Raw genomic sequence first — 22,310 nt, 5'->3', positions numbered from 1 at the left:
GGAGTTGTAGTTTTACAACAGCTGGAGGGCCGCAGGTTGAGCATCCCTGCCCTTCGTCGTCTTCTCTGCGCGCTGCACTGCCGTCCTGACGTGCACTATGTCCTGACGATGTGTAAGGGCTGAAAGTGCAGCGCGGTACGGGCCGGCGAGTGACCACGGAGCGGTAAGTAATAGCAAGCGCTTCACTCCCGCTCCGTGGTCACATGACACAATCGAATCTTGCATTGAGGATTTTTGTGTGTTGAATTACTCGATTCAATTGAATCATCGTTTCGGCCCCAGTCCTAGCGGTCGCATCCCCATGAGGAAGAAGAAGGCGGCCTAGATAACATGCACTGTCCCTGAGCCTGAGAAGGCCCCTTTGCCCCATATGCGGAGACCAGTACTACAAAAGGCCCTCTGAGGCTAGGTTCACATGGAGTATTTTTTTGTGTTGCAAAAAACCTGATGCAAAATTTTTACCAACACGGTTTTTGGTGCAATTTTGGCTAGGACTTTCCTGCCCATTTTCAATAAAAAATTCTGGATGTGAATTCCGCATCCTGAATTTCTGAAAGCGGAAAAAAAGCCCTGTATGCGGATTCCTCATTGAAATCAATGGGGGGGGGGGGGGGGTTCTGCCTGCCTTTTTGCCGTGCCAAAAATCCCACTCCGAATACTCAGTGTGAACCTAGGCTTAAAAAGATTTGGGCCGATGGTAAATGTTACCAGTATATATCCCGGTCTACGCTACATTCACACGAACGGATTTTGTTTCCGTGTCCGTTCTGGATTTTTGCGTATGCGGAACCATTCATTTTAATGGGTCCGCAAAAAATGCGGACAGCACACCGTGTGCTATCCGCATCCGTATGTCCGTTCTGTATCCCCACAAAAAAATAAAATAAAATAGAATATGTACTATTCTTGTCCGTTTTAGGCATGGTTACAATGGATCTGCAAAAAAAACGGATGCCATACAGACGTCATCCGTTTTTTTTTTTTGCGGATCCGCAATTTGCAGACCCCAAAACGCATACGGTCGTGTGAATGTAGCCTTATTTTTCAGCTTTAGCGTCCCTCTAAATGCTCCTCGATAGTTCACCTCTCAGAATAAAGTGCCGCAGCTATAAAAGCGCGCACAGGAGCTGATAAATCGCTGGCGAGGTATCGTAAATCAAGCGAATCTCGGCGTTGAGTCACTCACTCAGCGTTACATTGTGACAGCCATGTGACGGATCAGCGGCATCCTCCGTCAAGGTGAGCGGCGGTGTTCATGTCCTTGGTGATCTGAAACATGGATGTCAGCGGAGAACAATGGTGAGATCTACAGCGCCAGCTGTGCGGCGGGCCCCGGTTATTTACCGCAGTGCACTGGGAAATCGTTTACTGGATGTAGGGGGCCTGCGGAGAGATAACCGGCGCCAGCAAATCACATAGTGCCACCCCGGCTCTGGAACCGGAGGGGAAACCGTCATCTAATTAAATGTGCTCCTACCTGCAAATATTTATGGCGTCCGTAAATGTAAGGCTATGTTCACACAGTGGAAATCGCGCGTACAGCCCTGTTCACGGCGTGCATTAGTAATTTTGGTGCTGCCTGTCACTGATGCCAGGGGACTAAAAATTAACCCCATGACAATAGGGATAATCCTCCTGCAAATCCGCGGCGGAAATCCGAGGGTCAGTCTCAAATTTCTGCCGCAGAAAACGCAGGTCAGAAAATTGTGTGAACTTTCCTTAATACATCATATCCTATATTATTGAGTAACTGAAGCAATCTCTATGCACTTTGTGTTTTAATGCTTAGCCGTTTTCAAGATCTCAGTTAGCTGTCAGTGAATAGAAGCATCTTTGTGTCCATGCAAAGGCTGGAAACCAAACCCGATGGTGTCGGAATGATGCAGGTGCAAAGCTTGTTTTGGGGCTCTCTTATAAAGCGAGCCATGCGCCTTTCGTTAGTTGTTAGGATGGAGAGAGTGTTTCCATTCATTGACAGCAAGCAGACATGTTTAAGAATTGAAAGACAAAGTGCGCTGGACACTAACGTAGTAATATAGTGCAACCTCCGGCTTTCTTATGAAGCGAGCCATGCGCCTTTCGTTAGTTGGACGTCGTTAGGATGGAGAGAGTGTTTCCATTCATTGACAGCAAGCAGACATGTTTAAGAATTGAAAGACAAAGTGCGTTGGACACTAACGTAGTAATATAGCGTAACCTCCGGCACTCCAGCTGTTGTGAGGTTACAACTCCCAGCATGCACCCTTGCTTGGCTGTTTTCTGAATTCCCATAGAAATGAATGGAGCACGCTGGGAGTAGTAGTGTCACAAAAGCTGGAGTACCAAAGGTTGCTGACCCCTGGTGTGGAGTGACAATGCTGTGCTTAAAGGGGTTGTCCAGGATTAACTTTTCTTTTTTTTTTTTTTTTAAACCTCTCCTACCCCTGCAGGACCTGTGATGGACAACGCTCGATCCTGGCTCCGTGGGTCCCCAGCTGCTTTTGTTTTAATATAATTCAGCATAAAAAAAAATATTTTTATTTTTTGTTACAAAAACACTCCAGTTGTGAGACATTCTCTTTACTTCATCATGATGGCGCCCCCTGGTGTTTAATCTGCATAGTAATGCACGCGTCCCTCCTTCCACTGGCACCAGCCATCTCTACTGATAGAAAGTGTGGCAGTCAGAGGGAGAAAGCTGCAGAAGAAAGGACACACCCCCTAACCTGTCATAGGAAAAGAGCTGCAGCAGAAAGAACACTCCTCCAGAGCTGTGATAGGGAGAGAGCTGCAGCAGGAAAGACACGCCCACCTAAGCTGTGATAGGGAGAGTTATAGGAGAAAGGACACGCCCCTTGAGCTCCATGCTTATAATAAATCTAGCAGTGCAATGAATGGGGAGATCTCTGGATCCATGTGAGGTACGGGGCTGGTTCTAGCTTTGTTAGAAATAGATTGTCATGAACTGTATTGTCTGATGTCTGATTTGGTAAGCCTTTTAAGATTTGTCGTAATATGTGTGGGTCGCACACCCCTAAAGCCGGTACTGTGCTCATACAGTAAAGCTTCGATTCTTCTTCTCCTATAGAATAACATGATTCCCGCCGGGCTGACGTGGGAGGAGATGCTTCATCCATTGTACCAGAAATACAAAAACTACATCACGTGGGGCGACCAGGACTTGTTAAATATCATCTTCTATTTCAACCCAGGTAAGAATCCCGGGATCCTGAGCAGACAAGGTTATTTGACTTTTATACATTAAAATCCCTTTAATCCGGCATCAATGGGCCTGATAGGTTATCAAATATTCTGGTTTATCGGACATCATTGAAAACTGTGTAAAACTCAGCTGAGTAACAGCTTTTCACCACCAGACCATCTATAGTCATTGACTCCAACTTGGTTGCATTGTATACTGGGAGCCTGTGGTAGTCTGAAATCCACCTCCTATTTCATCAAAGACTGCTGCTTTCTCTCTCCCCCATGCTTTACACTGCAGTTCTGCTTGCTCAGATCGTCATGATCTGTAGACACTTTTAATGCCTTCTTTGCCAAATTATGAAAGTGTCACCAATGAGTATGCTTAAAGGGGTTTTCTGGGCTGCAGATGTTGATGATCTATCCTCAGGATAGGTGATCTATGTCAGATCTGTGGGGGTCTGACACCCAGCACCCCCTCCAATCAGCTGTTTCGGGCTGCCGGTAACTAACGGGCAGAAGGCTTAGTCCACTGTAGTTTCCAGCGCCGGTGTACTGAAACTCAGCTCCCATTCATTTGTATGGTAGCTGAGCTGCAGTACCCTGCACGGCCACTACACGGTGTATGGCGCTCTCTGCCACCAGTTCTGTACCACGTTAGTTACCGGCAGCCCGAAACAGCGTCAGACCCCCGCAGATCTGATGTAGATGACCTATCCTGAGGATAGACCCGGAGAACCCCTTTAAGTCAATCAAGGATAAGTAAAGTTAGAGGGGTGTCATTTTTTTAGCATAAAATATTGGCATATTTGCACGCCTAATCTAGCAAGCGGCACAACCTTTATTTCCATTTTTTTCTCTCTAGAGAATCTGTTTGTATTTCCGTGTCAGTGGAATTATCGTCCTGATCACTGCATGTACGGGAGTAACTGCAAATCTGCAGAGGAAGATGGCGTCTCTATTCTCCATGGCAACAGGGGCGTCTACCATGATGACAAGCAGCCGGCGTTCAAAGCTTTCTATGAAGTGATACGTGATGTACGTGTATCGCATGTTCCGCATCTTTCTGCGTGTCGCTTGTTATCGAGGGGGAGGGGGTTGTATGGAGGTTACGCCACTAGTAAGATCTCTTGGAAGCCCTGAAGTAGCAGAAGCTACATCACAGGACACGCCCTTTTCATGAATACATGTCTTTTTAAAATCCTGCTGGTTGCCCTTGGAAACAGACAGCGACTTCTCTTGATGCTGCTGTCTGTCACGTGTCCCGACTACTCAGCTGCCATCTTTCTCATCATTTAAAGGGGTTGTCCTGCTCCGTATCCACTTTTAAACCCTCACCCACCTTGCAGGACCTTTTGGGCGAAGCATACTTACCTGCTCCCTGACGCTTTGTCCCGGCTCCTAGGGTCCGGTGCTGCATATCAACATCCAGTATGGACAGGGGTCACGTGCGGCACTGCAGCCAATGACTAGCAGCAGAGATGACACGCCCCCCCCCCCCAAGCATCACGTGATACCAACAAGTGGGTGGGGCTTAACAGGAGGGGATGTGGCCTCACACCGACCCATATATACTACCACATAAATGATTAGGCTGTTTGTGCTTTACTGGTGCACGGACAATCAAAAGATCGCTCGTTGCTCTTCAGTGCGCTATAGTTTAAAGGGATATTCCAGGATTTTTGGATAGACAATTAATATTTGATTGGCGGGGGTCCGCCACCATGCACCCTGCTGTTTCAGTGTGCAGCAACCGGGTCCTCAGGAGCAACATGTGAGGCTACGGTGGGCCGATGGGGGTAGTAGTTCATGTACTCGCAGTTAGCAGAGCCTCCCTGGGCCGGCGTGCAGTGATGGGAAGGACAGCACTAAATCCTCCGGAGCCACTCTCTATTGCAGGGAACACCAGCCAGATGGAAGTTGAGGTGCCCTTGATGGTATAGGTGTTTAAGGTGCTTTGGTGGCTGGGCCCCTGTGTTCGTGACGCCAGCATCGTAAGGTGCAAATGTTAAGAGTAGTACTAGAAAGGATGAGGAGGCAGTTGAACATTTACTGAATCAATGGTCTCGGGACAGTTGTTACAGTTCATCAATATTGCGAAGGTAATAATCCAGATGTTACTTTAGCTGAAATTCCTTACTACAGATCTGGCAATTGTCAGTTGAGGAGTTCTCTTAATACTTTGGCTTTAAAGGGTTTCTATCACTTCATATCACATATTTAGGTGTCAGACACTAGCGATCCGCTAGTGTCTGCTCTAACAAACCATCCTAATATGATAGGTTTTGGGGCAGCCGTTTTGCTAAAATAACAACTTATATCTATATGCTAATGAGCCTCTAGGTGCTATGGGGGCGTCATTAGCACCTAGAGGCTCCGTCTACCTTCCTTAACTGTCGCCGCCCAGCGCGTCCCTCCAGCCCGCCCATCTCCTGCTGAATGCGATCCTCTCCGTGCGCGTCTCGGTTCTGCGCATGCGCAGTGAATGTCTGACCGCTTTCCTGCTCAGACATCTCCACTGCGCCTGCGCCGATGACATCATAGTGCTCCGAGGAACAGGCGCAGTGGAGATGTCTGAGCAGGGAAGCGGTCAGACATTCACTGCGCATGCGCAGAACAGAGACGCGCACGGAGAGGATCGCATTCAGCAGTAGATGGGCGGGCTGGAGGGACGCGCTGGGCGGCGACAGTTTAGGAAGGTAGACGGAGCCTCTAGGTGCTAATGACGCCCCCATAGCACCTAGAGGCTCATTAGCATATAGATATAAGTTGTTATTTTAGCAAAACGGCTGCCCCAAAACCTATCATATTAGGATGGTTTGTTAGAGCAGACACTAGCGGATCGCTAGTGTCTGACACCTAAATATGTGATATGAAGTGATAGAAACCCTTTAACAGGCAGAATGACAATTCTTGCTTAAGTAGTTTTGCGCTAAGTCCACTTTCTAGCACTCAGGTACTGAATATAAGGATTTCCTATTTATCTTGAGCAATTCAATAAGGGCGTTCTCCCTCGTGACAGGCAAACTCTCTGTTACATTATTTGATGCAGGATGCTCTCCTGAAATATTCAGGTTCACTATGTTCCCAGAGGGGATTTAGTGAAAAAGGACAATTCTGCGCACTAATTATCCAGTTGTGTCCAGGTACCTTTAAAGGGTTTCTGTCACCCCGCAAAACTCATATTTTTTTTTTTTGGATAGTTAGATTCCTCATAGTGCGATATAGCAGAATATAATAGTCTTACTTACTTTCATGCGGCCGATTCTTTATAAAACGAACTTTTATAATATGTAAATGAGGGCTCTACCAGCAAGTAGGGCGTCTACTTGCTGGTAGCTGCTGCAGAAATCCGCCCCCTCGCCGTGTTGATTGACAGGGCCAGCCGGGATCTCCTCCTCCGGGCGGCCCTGTCAGTAATTCAAAAATCGCGCGCCTCGCGTCATTCGGCACAGGCGCTCTGAGATGAGGAGGCTCGTATCCTCAGCACTCCCTCAGTGCGCCTGCGCCGATGACGTCTTCTCTTTTGGTGATGTCATCGGCGCAGGCGCACTGAGGGAGTGCTGAGGATACGAGCCTCCTCATCTCAGAGCGCCTGCGCCGAATGACGCGAGGCGCGCGATTTTTGAATTACTGACAGGGCCGGCCGGAGGAGGAGATCACGGCTGGCCCTGTCAATCAACACGGCGAGGGGGCGGATTTCTGCAGCAGCTACCAGCAAGTAGAGCCCTCATTTACTTGCTGGTAGAGCCCTCATTTACATATTATAAAAGTTCGTTTTATAAAGAATCGGCCGCATGAAAGTAAGTAAGAGCATTATATTCTGCTATATCGCACTATGAGGAATCTAACTATCCAAAAAAAAAAAAATTAGTTTTGCGGGGTGACAGAAACCCTTTAAGTCCTCCTGGTCACTGGTGCTGGTGAAGTCTCTTGGCTAGACTCAGCTCTTCACTAGACTTGCTTTATATCCGTTCTTAGACTTATTGTCTTGTGCTGGGCTGCTGTGACTCCTTGGTCTGTCATCTCCAGGCTTGATCAGGGCCCAGAGGAAAGAAAAGCAGCTACATTGTGGAACTTGCCTGTTCTCCTCCTCCATCAACTTCCTTCTCCTCTATCCTCTAATCTCTAATCTCGATCCTCTAATCTCTAATCTCGATCCTCTAATCTCTATCCTCTAATCTCTATCCTCTAATCTCTAATCTCTTCCTGTTCTAGCACACCCCAAGCTATATATAGTATGTGGCGCCAGCACCACCTAGGGGCGAATAAATGTAATGACAATGCCAGACTGATAGCAAAATACAATACATTAAATACATTGAATAAGACATTTAGCAGCAATTTAAAGTGCCCACATATAGCACATAAGTGGGACATTGCAAGTGCAGCGTTGGCGCTGGAAATCCGCAGCTCCGTCCATTGGTTCAATTAAAGTGAATGGAAGCGGCACTGCAGTACCAAGCTCTGTCCACTACACAGTGAATGGCGCTGTGTGATTCCGCCGATAGCTTCCAGCACTGGTCCTACACTGTTGCACCCATTCGTCGGGGTTGCGGGGTGTTAGACGCCCATCAATCTGATATTGATGGCCTATACTGAGGATAGGACATCAAAAAGAAAATTTTGGAATATGAAACGATAGTCTTAGTAAAGTCCCTCCAAATTCTTAAAGAGACAGCAGCCGATTTTAGGACGAGCTAATAGGTTCAGTAACTACCTTTCGAAGATATATGAAGTGCTAGGTGATCTCCAGTTTAGGGAGAGATGTGAAATCTAAAATGTAGTATGTACGTTGTGAAATGTTAACTAAAAAATGTTTTTTATGAATTAAAAAAATATATATAATTTTCTCCCCTTCCCCGGCAGTATCCCTTTGATGGAAATCTTTTCCAGTCGATGTATTACCCCCTTCAGACAAAGTTCCTGGAGAGTGTCCATACGTTATGCGGTCGCATCCCCCAGGTGTTCCTCAAGCAGGTGGAGAATACTATGAAGAAGGTGTACGAGAGGCGGGTGATCTTCTACGCCGGATCGCGAGTACGAGGCTGAGGCAACGGCGTTCATTGCTTTAAGGAAATTATTTAAAATCCATTTTAAAAAAAATATATGGATAAAGTTTTTATTGGAGAAGTGTAAAGCTATGCAAAGATAAAATGGCCCCGGATTGGACCAGAGACTCTTCAAGGAGACACCTCGAGGTATTCAGTGCATCCTCCCTCCGAGGGGAACGACTATCATAGGCCCAAATTGGGTAAATTTGTCTCGTCCTGGCCCCAAATGGGTGGGGGTTATATAAACCCCGCCCAGAAGTGGACATCTTGGGTCGGGCTTAGATGCCCCAAATTCACCATCACAAATGTATGGACTATAAAAGAACTTGGATCACAAAAAGTTCTGTCAGTAAGAAGTATAAATTATGCAAAAAATATCCTGGGCTTAATGTACAAAAACTGCCACAGGCAAAAATTGGGAGTGTTGTCCATAGCAACCAATCAGAAATCAACTTGTGTGTGGGCGTTGTCATTAGTAGCCAATCAGTGGTCAGCTTATATTTTTCAAAAGTGAAAGAAATGGCTTGATTGGTTGCTATGAGCAACAAGTCCAGTTTTGCCTGCAGTAGTTTTTATCCACGGGGCCTTTTTTTTATATACTTTTTTTATACTCGTTTTTTACTTCTTCTCCTGTGTGAAGAATGATTGTGGTATTCCCAAGAAGGGAAGTGTTTGTGCCAGACCCAAAGGTCATCCTAGAGACGAGCCAAATAAAGGTTTGTTGCCCCTAGCAACAAATCAAGATGGCCACCGGATACCATCTGACATTATTTCCACTGTGTTTGTTTTTGTACATGACCACTATAGGAATCTCAGATACATGTCAATAATTGTGGTGATGACTGGAAATACATAAAAAAAAACTGGAATATAATGGGATTTTAGATTAGAGTTCCTATATTCTGGCATCTGAAAATTCAGATAATCCAGCATCTGAAATAACATATCGGGTATATAATAATCTGATACGAATCTCCCATTGTTTTCTGTCCACTGCTATTATGTAGGCCTATCTGTCTCCATGGTAACAGACTACAACCAATCCTCTGGACTAGTCCACTGCTATTATGTAGGCCTGTGTGTCTCCATGGTAACAAAAAATCCTCTGTACTGCTACTATGTAGGCCTATCTGTCTCCATGGTAACAGACTACAACCAATCCTCTGTACTAGTCTACAGCTATTATGTAGGCCTGTGTGTCTCCATGGTGACAGACTACAAACAATCCTCTGCACTAGTCTACGGCTATTATGTAGGGCTGTGTGTCTCCATGGTAACAGACTACAACCAATCCTCTGTACTAGTCTACAGCTATTATGTAGGCCTGTGTCTCTCCATGGTGACAGACTACAAACAATCCTCTGCACTAGTCTACGGCTATTATGTAGGGCTGTGTGTCTCCATGGTAACAGACTACAACCAATCCTCTGTACTAGTCTACAGCTATTATGTAGGCCTGTGTCTCTCCATGGTGACAGACTACAAACAATCCTCTGCACTAGTCTACGGCTATTATGTAGGGCTGTGTGTCTCCATGGTAACAGACTACAACCAATCCTCTGTACTAGTCTACAGCTATTATGTAGGCCTGTGTGTCTCCATGGTAACAGACTACAACCAACCCTCTGTACTAGTCTACTGCTATTATGTAGGGCTGTGTGTCTCCATGGTAACAGACTACAACCAATCCTCTGTACTAGTCTACAGCTATTATGTAGGCCTGTGTGTCTCCATGGTAACAGACTACAACCAACCCTCTGTACTAGTCTACTGCTATTATGTAGGCCTGTGTGTCTCCATGGTAACAGACTACAAACAATACTCTGGGCTTTGATTCTGCAGTCATACTCCCTCTCTTCTGTTCTCTGGCACACCTTCGTTAGGATAGCGAGAAGGGGATGGATATATGAGAGTGTGACTGCAGGATCAGACTGTAGTCTGTTACCATAGAGACGCATAGGTCTGTAGCCACAAAACGAGGGGAGAGTTTTCATCAAGAATTGTTTCATTTCTTCATTTTAGATGCATTAGAGCAATACAAAAATGGCGGTGAAGGCGCACATAGACTTATAGTAATAACTACAATGTGCAAATTCTTAGCAGCCAATCAGATGCCTGTTTTAAGATGAGTAAACATCAAGCAAGTTTCTGATTGGATGCTGATGTGCCGTCATTCTATTGTGTGTTAAGAGCTTTAAATCAGGTTTTTTTTAAGCTTTAAATAAAAATGAGATATTTTGTATAATGAACTTTATGGGATCCCATAGACGTTTTCGGGCGAACGGTATCCGCTGTATCGAACATACATTTCCCATATTTGTGCCCATGTTATGTGTACAATATGCAGCTGCCAGGTGCCCGCAGCACCCATTATGTTAGAGGAAATGGTATTCAACATTGGATGTAAAGTGTAACCTACCTATATGCAAATGAGCCTCTAGGAGCAACGGGGGCGTTACCATTACACCTAGAGGCCCTGCTCTCTATACAACTGCCACGCCCTCTTCACAGGATGAGGTGTGATGACGTTTTCACTGCCTAGTCCTGTCAATCAACGTGCAGAGGGCGTGTCAGCTGCAGAGAGAATAGAGCCTCTAGGTGTAATGGTAACGCCCCCGTTGCTCCTAGAGGCTCATTTGCATATATTAAAACATCATTTTTCTCAGCAATGCGGGCACACATGAACCTGGGACCACCACAGATGTGTTCAGCTGCCAAGTGCACATGTAACAGGTCCTTTAAGGCGGCAGTACATATGAGACGAATGTCAACCGAAGCCTGCCTGTCCCGATTCTGGAAAAGAAGGTTTGGGCACGTTGGGTTTCAACATGCCCAATTCTTTTGTTCTGCTTTTTCCTCCCTCACCACTGAGAACACATGCATGCTTGGCTGAGCAGAGCATGCATATGTATGATGGGGGTCGGTGAGGAGGGGGGGTTAGAAGGAATAGCTATGAGCCAAATGAGTGTTTATAAGTGCCTTAACCCATTTAAAGAAGACCCATCGCCTCTCCCGACATGTCTGATTTAATAAATACTTGTGTTTCCCATGTCATAACAATTCTGGAGCATCTGTTCTTAGAACTTGTGCCGCTCCTCTATTATTCCTCTTGGAAATATATAACTAACATGACAAATGGACTGTACCATTCTCCTGGTCAGTAGGGTGTGACTGCACAGTCTGTCAGAATCCAGTCAGTGCTGTCTGATAGCTGTCGGTAGTCCTAAATCTGCCAGGATTATACCAAATATTCAGAGCCAATTCTGACAAATTTGGCTTGTCCCAAGCTGTAAATAGGCTTATGTCCTCTTCATTCCTAGGTGGGCTTGGGTGTGCCTTAAATGCCCGAAAGCAATGTTGGTAAGTATGTAAGAACCAGTTGTCAAATTGTTGATACATTTCCAGGAGGAATAACAGAGGGACGGCACAAAACTGAGTTCTGAGAAAAGACTTTTTTAAAGGGAAAACAAGTATTGAGTAAAACAGACCAGGGGAGCGGATAGGTGGGGACCTGCCAACCCACCATAGACATTATATTGAGGCATTCGAGCAGTAGGGGCACGCTCCCTCCTGGTTGCTGCCACGTAATATTTATGTATGAGCATGAACGGTACATTGTAATTCAGTCTTTGCCACCAGAGCTGCAGGACTGGCAGGTTCTTCGTCTACAGTTTCATTACTGCCCATCGTCTCCACTTTTTCACAGCGTGCAGTAATTGATAGTACCGCCACTGCAGCAGGAAATCCAATATGTCCGCACTTAACCGACTTTCGTGTAATGCTGATGAACTGCGTCACGCTGGAAGGAGGCTAGATTAAAATGTTTGTTGTCAAACAGGTTGTGATTGAGTGCGAGTGCAGTACGGCGCCGGGTATCGATCCATGGGGAGCTGGCACTGAGGTGCCTACTGGAGCTGTACCTGGGCGGTACAAGGATTGTCTCCGCGGGGCCCGTATCATAAAGTACCGATAGATGTGAAAAGTTCATAAACCCTGAGGCCTCATGCACATAACCATTGTTGTGGTCCGCATCCGAGCCGCATTTTTTGCGGCTCGGGTGCGGACCCATTCACTTCAATGGGGCCGCAAAATATGAGGTCAGCGCTCCGTGTGCTGTCCGCATCCGTTGCTCTGTTCCGTGGCCCCGCAAAAAAAATATAACATATAATGCGCTTTGCGGACAAGAATAGGCAGTTACAGTCAGGTCTATAAATATTGGGACATTATCACAATTCTAACATGTTTGGCTCTATACACCACCACAATGGATTTGAAATGAAACGAACAAGATGTGCTTTACCTGCAGACTGTCAGCTTTAATTTGAGGGGATTTACATCCAAATCAGGCGAACGGTGCAGGAATTACAACAGTTTGCATATGTGCCTCCCACTTGTTAAGGGACCAAAAGTAATGGGACAGAATAATAATCATAAATCAAACTTTCACTTTTTAATACTTGGTTGCAAATCCTTTGCAGTCAATTACAGCCTGAAGTCCGGAACGCATAGACATCACCAGACGCTGGGTTTCATCCCTGGTGATGCTCTGCCAGGCCTCTACTCCAACTGTCTTCAGTTCCTGCTTGTTCTTGGGGCATTTTCCCTTCAGTTTTGTCTTCAGCAAGTGAAATGCAGCTCAATCGGATTCAGGTCCGGGGATTGACTTGGCCATTGCAGAACATTCCACTTCTTTCCCTTAAAAAACTCTTTGGTTGCTTTTGCAGTATGCTTTGGGTCATTGTCCATCTGCACTGTGAAGCGCCGTCCAATCAGTTCTGAAGCATTTGGCTGAATATGAGCAGATAATATTGCCCGAAACACTTCAGAATTCATCCTGCTGCTTTTGTCAGCAGTCACATCATCAATAAATACAAGAGAAGCAGTTCCATTGGCAGCCATACATGCCCACGCCATGACACTACCACCACCATGCTTCACTGATGAGGTGGTATGCTTAGGATCATGAGCAGTTCCTTTCCTTCTCCATACTCTTCTCTTCCCATCACTATGGTACAAGTTGATCTTGGTCTCCTCTGTCCATAGGATGTTGTTCCAGAACTGTGAAGGCTTTTTTAGATGTCGTTTGGCAAACTCTAATCCGGCCTTCCTGTTCTTGAGGCTCACCAATGGTTTACATCTTGTGGTGAACCCTCTGTATTCACTCTGGTGAAGTCTTCTCTTGATTGTTGACTTTGACACACATACACCTACCTCCTGGAGAGTGTTCTTGATCTGGCCAACTGTTGTGAAGGGTGTTTTCTTCACCAGAGGAATAATTCTTCGCTCATCCACCACAGTTGTTTTCCGTGGTCTTTCGGGTCTTTTGGTGTTGCTGAGCTCACCGCTGCGTTCCTTTATTTTAAGAATGTTCCAAACAGTTGTTTTGGCCACGCCTAATGTGTTTGCTATCTCTCTGATGGGTTTGTTGTGTTCTTTCAGCCTAATGATGGCTTGCTTCACTGATAGTGACAGCTCTTTGGATCTCATCTTGAGAGTTGACAGCAACAGATTCCAAATGCAAATAGCAGACTGGAAATGACCTCTGGACCTTTATCTGCTCATTGTAATTGGGATAATGAGGGAATAACACACACCTGGCCATGGGACAGCTGAGAAGCCAATTGTCCCATTACTTTTGGCCCCTTAACAAGTGGGAGGCACATCTGCAAACTGTTGTAATTCCTGCACCGTTCACCTGATTTGGATGTAAATACCCTCAAATTAAAGCCGACAGTCTGCAGGTAAAGCACATCTTGTTTGTTTCATTTCAAATCCATTGTGGTGGTGTATAGAGCCAAAAATGTTACAAGTGTGTCGATGTCCCAATATTTATGGACCTGACTGTATATTGAAGGCTGTCCGTGCCGTTGCGGACCGCAAAACACACCTTGGTCGTGTGCATGTAGCCTAAGGCGGTGACTAACGACCCAATGGTCACACCCAATAAACTCAATATTATTCAGTGGTGTATGGTAGTGGTATTTGGAAATTGTGGTAATATCTTGTCACTATATGGCAGTATACTGTAAGGTGTTTAGGGAGAAATATTTGGAGACTATAGTATTTAGGCATTCTACAGTGGCATTATGTTTGCAGCATATGGCAGCATTATCTTGTCACTGTTTGGCAGTGTACAGTGGTCTGTTCATGGAGAAGTATTTGTGTGCTGCATACTGTAAAGGCATTATATGGTGGAATTATGTGTGTGCTGGATATGGAAGTATTATCATGGCAGTATAATGTGAGGTCTTCAGAGAGAATTATTTTCAGTCTGCATAGTATTTGGGCACTCTATGGTGGTATTATGTGTGCTGGATATGGCAGTATTATCTTGGCAAGATATGGCAATATAACGTGAGGTCTTCAGAGAGAATTATTTGGTTACTGCATTGTGTTTGGACACTATATGGTGGTATTAGATGTACTGGATATGGTAATATTAACTTACTATATGGCAGTAAAATGTGGGGTCTTTAGAATTATTTGAATACTGCATAGTACAGTATTTGGGCACTAGATGTTGGCCTTGTGTGCTGGATATGGCAGTAATATCTTGTCACTATATGGCAGTATACTGTTGGGCCTTTAGGATGAATTATTTGGAGACTGCATAGTATCTGGGCACTATATGATGGTATTATGTGTGCAATGTGATCTTGGCACCATATGGCAGTATGAGTCTTGGGGTGGGCGGTTACTTTGCTGGTAATACAGGAACCTATTTCCTATAAAACTTATCCAATACACAATTCCATTCTTTTTTTTTTACCTTTTTGTCATGTCCAGTTTGAGTTCCTATCTGGAAGCCATCATTACAATGATATAAACAGACTGAATTACATGTCCGTACTGTTCCTGAGGTGCAGCCTGGATTATAGTCCACAATTCTGCAAGCTCCAGAGCTGTCGTTTCCCAGTATCCCTTGCTTGTTTAGTGTCTGCACGGATTTTGTATGGATAATGTGCATTCTGGAAAATACCTTTTTGGGTTGCGTCTGGGGATTCGCTCATCCCTAGTTACATCCATCGGGATTGGACACGCCGCGGATCCGTCCCCTGCAGCAATGTACTGCACCTGAAAATTGGAAACATCTGCAGCGTAAATTGGACCGCGGTGCAGATTTTAATTTGTGCCGTGGATTTCCACCCCAGATTTCACCCTTTGTAATGCATAGGGTGAAGTCGGCAGCAAATCCGTGACCGTTTCCTCCGTGGTAAAAACTGCAGCTGAAATTTCCCACGGCATGGCTGTAACCTTCTGCTAGACCATGCACAGTAATCTCATGTAGCTTTCGCCTGTATTACAACAGTTACATGCATGTGTGCACCACCAATGAGGCCAGGTGAGGCAGCACCGGGTAGGGGCAAGAGGGGGGCAGCGGAGGGGCCATGAGCGCTCTCATTGTGGAAAATGGGTTAGGTTAAGAAGTTTTAACTTCAGGCAGCAGAAAGGCTAGGTGCACCCCTGGTTACAAACTTGCTGACTGTTTCCAACCACAACTATTGTTAGTTTCCACATAGGCTTATGGAATAGTGCCTCTAGTGGTTAGTCTAAGCACAGCAGTGCAGCTCTGGTAGTAGACAGGATTCTTTTCAGTGCAATATAATGACAGTGCCGCGGAGTCGCCTAATGACCCTTTGCCTTCTACACAGACAGCGGTGTAATATATAGCACCATCGTGTCTGCATATATTTATGTCGCCTGCTTAATTTGCTCTTTATGTGCAGGATCGGCCTCTAGCGCTATAGCTGTATACTGTCGAGATCGGTGGATCATGATTAGTGTTGAGCGAATCAAAATGAATGAAGTAGAATTAGATGAGAATTTTAGCAAAAATTCGATTCGCCGCGAGTCCGAACTTCATGAAGCTTCGTGGTAACGAATCCATTTTTCCTGAAATGGTGAAAAAAAAATAATAATAATAACATTCTCCCCTCAATCGCAGAGGGGCCATCGCGGCCATCCTTTTTTTTTTTTAACACCTGAAAGGTCTCAATGTTACTCTCAGATGCCGCGATCAGCATTGAATGCGGCATCTGAGGGGTTCAATGACTGGGTCGGCACGATCAACCTTCTCCGTCATTGCACCTGCCACATACATGGGAATGCGATTTGTGACAAATTGCTTTGTCACAAATCCCAAATTTCTTGTCGAAGCAGCCGAATCAAATTTTTGAAAAATTCGCTCATCACTGATCATGTTCATAGACTATAGAAGCCAGGCTAGGTCTGACACTACGCAGGATGGTGCCCTCTACAGTGCCATGTGTTGGCTTGCAGTCCTTCCCCAGTAGCAGCATATTGACAGCAGCAATAATGGAGGTTGTAGTACTCCTTCTCCCGATCTCTCTCTCTCTGCAGAACCTTAGGCATGCATTGAAGTTCTTGATAAATTTCTTAAGATCCCAGGACCCTGCTCGTGATACAGCAACGTGTTACCCTACAATACCCTCGTCTGCGTTATACAGGTAAAACTCGAAAAATTTGAATATCGTGCAAAGTTCATTTATTTCATTAAGGCCTCCTGCACACGACCGTTGTTGTGTTCCGTTCCGCAAAATGGGGTTCCGTTGTTCCGTGATCCGTTTTTGTTTCCGTGTGTCTTCCTTTATTTTTGGAGGACCACCAGACATGAAGGAAAGTAAAAAAAAGTCTAAGTCAAGTTTGCCATGCAACGGGCGCGGACGCGGATGACAATCTTGTGTGCCTCCGCGTTTTTTCACGGTCCCATTCACTTGAATGGGTCTGCGAACCGTTTTCCGTGAAAAAAAAAAAAAGGACAGGTTATATTTTTTGGACGGACTGGAACCACGGATCACGGACGCGGATGACAAACGGTGCATCAGCCGAGTTTTCAACGTACCCATTGAAAGTCAATGGGTCCGCAGAAAATCACGAAAAACGGAACAACGGACACGGAATAAAACAACGGTCGTGTGCATGAGGCCTAATGCAACTTAAAAGGTGAAACTAACAGATGAGACTCATTACAGGCAAAGCGAGATATCTCAAGCCTTTATTTGATATAATTTGGATGATTATGGCTTTTACAGCTTATGAAACCCCAAAGTCACAATCTCGGTTCCCCTTTGCTCATGGGGTATGGATTAATCAGCGGACTAGAGGGCGACACTTTGAGCCGAGAATATGGAACCTTTTCACAAAATTCTAATTTTAAGCTGCATTAATGCAATTCCTTTTAATTTGCATTACTGAAATAAATGGACTTTTGCACGATATTCAAATTTTTCGAGTTTCACCTGTAATGTGCCTTATGGAGGTATCTGGTTGAGTTCAGTCACTACTCAGAAGGTCTCCACTGATATTAGTTTGGGGGCACTGCGACACCCCAGCTCCTTGATACTTTGGCTTTCTGCGTCGTGCACATTAGCATGTTTTCTTTACAGTTTTTTGTTTGTTTGCTTTGCATTTCTATTTATGTTCATTATATTTGACTAGAACTGTAAATCCCTCTCTGTGACTTCCGGGGGTAACTCTTCATCAATTGTTTATGTCTCCCAAGGAGACCGTCATGGAGAAGGTGTTGTACCCTCATCATTTACAGACCTACCGGGCAGCCGCATGCAACACATTGCCGGCTAGTGTGTGGTCATCCGGCGCGTCCACGGAAAATGTCGGTCTGCGACATGGCGGCTGTTGTCACACTACTACTCCCAGTGGACACGGCATCCTGTCGAGACACAGTCGAGAATAAACATGATAAACAGTTTTACATGTTGTCGCGTGCTTTCTTATTGCCCGCTTTAAAATTTGCTACTGATGAAATGCATTCTACAGGATAAGAAAAAGATGTCTGCTTTCTTCTTGCAACAGCAACACCCCTGTCCGCAGGCCGTGTGTGGTACTGCAGCTGAGCCTCCTTCAGTTCAATAAAGCTGACCGGCTGCTGTACCAGACGCAACTCGCAGACGGGTGTGACGCTGTTGCCGTATTTTTCTAATCCTGTATAACCCTTTAAAGGAGCACTGAACATAGACGATGCACATGTTAAAAAAAAATCCCAATGTTTCAGATTTCCTTTTGGTCTTACTTTATCTAATATTGCAATTAAAAGTGAGAAATACAGTGCCTTGAAAAATTATTCATACCCTTTAAACTTTTTCACATTTCTTTTTTACATTACAACCACAAACTTATTGGGATTTTATGTGACAGAGACCAATACAAAGTAGCGAGTGCAGTGATCCCTGAAGATACAATGGCCTCAGGATACAATATTTTCAACATACAATATTTTCAACATGGCCAATCACAGCGCTCAGCTCATAGCCTGAGAGGCTTTTTTTTCTCTCAGGCTATGAGCTGAGCGCTGCAATTGGCCAGCGCTACAGCATGGGAAAAGGAGACGCCGTCAGGTTCCCCTGGGTGGAGCCTAACTATGAAGATACCGGAGGCTATAACCGGAGAACGGAGCGGCGCCCGGGGATAACAGTAAGTGCAGGGAGATCCCTGGACTCCGCTCTACATGTCTGTATACATAGTTTAGATTTTTTAATCTAGTGAAAGGTCCTTTTAAGGTAAAAAAACAAACACTTACCTCACTCACGTTCCCCCACTCCCGTTTGTACTGCAGGCCACAGACCTCTTCTGATCTGTGGCCTGTGTTGCTGCGACCTGACGTAGCTGGTCCACATGACGTCCCTGCTCCTGCGCCGGGTCTCGCGCAATGACGTGATCACACAAGACCCAGCGCAGGAGGTCACAGTGACATCATTGCGGCCTGAGACCTACGAGACTGAACAGCCTCAGATGCGGTCATCATTGCGCCCCACTTCTGGGTCTTGAGGGGGTGCCCTAGGTGGGTGCCTACCCCTCGTCCCTGCCCTGGATTGGACAATCTGTCATCTGGACAACTATTAGTTGTGTACTCCACAAATCTGGCTTTTATGAAAGAGTGGCAAGAAGAAAACCATTTTTGAAAGCAAGCCACAAGCCATGTAGGGGACACAGCAAACATATGGAAGAAGGTGCTCTGATCAGATAAGACCAAAGTTTAACTTTTTGTCCTAAATGCAAAAACACTATGGGGCACATTTATTAAGATTCCTAGCTGTCTTACATTTAGACCTGCCGGCCCATCCCCTTCTCCACCCATATACAGTATCTCACAAAAGTGAGTCCACCCCTCATGTTTTTGTAAAAATTTTATTATATCTTCTCATGGGACAACACTGAAGATCTGACACTTTGATACAATGTACAGTAGTCAGTGTACGGCTTGTATAACTGTGTAAATTGGACGTGCCCTCAACTCAGCACACAGCCATTAATGTCTAAACCGCTGGCAGCAAAAGTGACTACACCCCGAAGTGAAAATGGCCAAATTGTGAATATTTTGTGTGACCAACATTCTTTTACAGCACTGCCTTAACTCTCTTGGACATGAAGGTCACTAGAGCTTCACAGGTTGCCACTGGAATCCTCTTCCACTCCTCCATGATGACATCATAGAGCTGGTGGATGTTAGAGAACTTCTGCTCCTCCACCTTCTTTTGAGGATACCCCACAGGATGCTCAATACGGTTTTATTCTGGAGACATGCCTGGCTAGTCCGGCACCTTTACCCTCAGTTTCTTTAGCAAGGCAATGGTCGTCTTAGAGGTGTTTTTGGGGTTGTTATCATGTTGGAATACTGTGGCCCAGTTTCTGAAGGGAGGGGACCATGCTCTGCCTCAGTATGTCACAGTAAATGTTGGCTTCATGGTTCCCTCAATGACCTGTAGCCGGCAGCACTCGTGCAGGCCCAAACCATGACACTCCACCACCATGGTTGGCTGTAGGCAAGACACACTTGTCTTTGTACTCCTCACCTGGTTGTCGCCACACACGCTTGACACCATCTGAGCCAAATAAGTTTACCTTGGTCTCATCAGACCACAGGACGTGGTTCCAGTAATCCATGTCCTTGGTCTTCTTGTCTTCAGCAAACTGTTTGCGGGCTTTCTTGTGCATCATCTTTAGAAGAGGCTTCCTTCTGGGACGACAGCCATGCAGACCAATGTGATACAGTGTGCGGCGTATGGTCTGAGCACTGACGGGCGGACCCCCCCTATACGCTCTGCAGCAATGCTGGCAGCGCTCATACAACCTCTGGATATGACGCTGAGCACCTGCACTCAGCTTCTTTGGTCGACCATGGCCAGACCTGGAACCTGTCTTGACCACCGCGCTGCAGCTCAGTTTCAGGGTGCTGGCGATCTTCTTATAGCCTCGGCCATCTTTATGTAGAGCAACAATTCTTTTTTTTCAGATCCTCAGAGAGGTTTTTGCCATGAGGAGCCATGTTGACCTTCCAGTCACCAGTATGAGAGAGAGTGAGAGCGATAACACCGAATGTAACACACCTGCTCCCCGTTCACACCTGAGACCTTGTAACACTAACAAGTTACATGACACCGGGGAGGGAAAATGGCTAATTGGGCACAATTTGGCCATTTTCACTTCGGGGTGTACTCACTTTTGCTGCCAGCGGTTTAGACATTAATGGCTGTGTGCTGAGTTGAGGGCACGTCCAATTTACACAGTTATACAAGCCGTACACTGACTACTGTACATTGTATCAAAGTGTCAGATCTTCAGTGCTGTCCCATGAGAAGGTAGAATAAAATATTTACAGCATCATAAATGACCCCCTCTGTGTGGCGGAAAACTAACACTGCACATCACCCGGACCACACCATCCCCACCGTGAAACATGGCGGTGGCAGCATCACGCTGTGTGGAGGCTTCTCTTCAGCATGGACAGGAAAGCTGGTCAGAGTTGATGGAAAGATGGATGGAGCTAAATACAGGGCAATCCTGGAGGAAAACCTGGCAGAGACTGCAAAAGACTGGAGACTGGGGCGGAGGTTCACACCTTCCCGCAGGACAATGAACTTAAATATATAGTCAAAGCTACAATGGAATGGTAGACTTGAAATTTGCTGTTCACAGAAGTTCTCCATCCAATCTGACTGAGCGCGAGCTATTTTTCAAAGAAGAATGGACAAAAATTTCAGCCTCTAGATGTGCAAAGCTGGTAGAGACATACCCCGAAAGACTTGAAGCTGTAAGTATAGCGAAACGTGGTCCTACAAAGTATTGACGCAGGGGGGCGGCTGAATATAACTGCACGCCACACTTTCCACATTTTTTCTATTTATTAAACATTTTGAAAACCGTCTCTCCTTCTACTTTGTGTTGGTCTATCACAAAAAATCCCAATAAAATACATTTAAGTTAGTGGGTGTAACGTGAAAAAATGTGGAAAAGTTCAAGGGGTATGAATACTTTTTCAAAGTCTAATCCCTGTGTCCCAGGAACTCGCTTCCTCCTCCTCCTCCTCCTCCTCCTCACTGTCCTGTATCTTACAACTCTCTACAGCAGAAGCTTTTCCCGGAGGTTCCTTGGACTAGGCTCCTCTTTAGGCCTTCTTCTCAGGAGCTGAAATACACCTGAGTTGCCACTCACTTACCGGGGGTGGGACCAGCCCATCACCCAGGCAACTGCACTACAAAGCTGCCAGTATTAACTATGTGTCGCCCATACACAACCATGAAATCTCCTGTGGCCCCTGACTGGAGTAGATTTCAAGCTTCCTGCTCCACTATTCACCCTGCGACAGGTGGTGCTGGCATGAAATGACATGATAGCGCCTGCCCCTCCGAGCCGCTGGACAGACCGGAGTTTGTGGTGAAAACATGGGTTCACCCACTAAAGGCGCACCGTAAGGGGAAGGGGGGGGGGGCATTAGGCTGTGTTGAGGCACAAAAGGAGCCCCAGAATATATTTGGGGGACATAAGGGGTCATTATTCTCTGTTGGGGGCACAAAAGGTTCACCTTAAAGGGATTCTGTCACCTCTTTTTACCCTATAGAGATGCGGACATGGACGGCTAGATCGCCGCTAGCATGTCCGCAATATACCTGCCCCGTATCTCTGAGTGGTTTTATTGAGTGTAAAAAATGATTTTATATATATGTAAATCAGCCTGGTAAGGAGCCCAAGGGGCTGCACTAACCGTTCTGGATCCCAGCCATGGCCCCCTGATATGCCAACTTTGCCCGCGTACGGTAT

General features: G+C 45.8%; 1 protein-coding gene across 1 annotated transcript in view; it reads left to right on the top strand.

Moving 5' to 3' along the window:
- Nucleotides 1–9,139, top strand: part of GXYLT2 (glucoside xylosyltransferase 2) — a 48,548-nt gene extending 39,409 nt beyond the window's left edge. Inside the window, exons 5-7 of the mRNA XM_040407114.1 lie at nt 3,068–3,191; nt 4,046–4,218; nt 8,050–9,139. Of these exons, the coding sequence (XP_040263048.1) occupies nt 3,068–3,191; nt 4,046–4,218; nt 8,050–8,232 (480 nt within the window). The 3' untranslated portion in view covers nt 8,233–9,139. The remainder of the gene's footprint in view (nt 1–3,067; nt 3,192–4,045; nt 4,219–8,049) is intronic.
- Nucleotides 9,140–22,310: the final 13,171 nt, after the last annotated feature.

The sequence above is a fragment of the Bufo bufo genome, chromosome 9 (assembly GCF_905171765.1).
Source record: "Bufo bufo chromosome 9, aBufBuf1.1, whole genome shotgun sequence".
Taxonomy (NCBI): Eukaryota; Metazoa; Chordata; class Amphibia; order Anura; family Bufonidae; genus Bufo; species Bufo bufo.
This window is presented reverse-complemented; position numbering and strand designations above follow the sequence as displayed.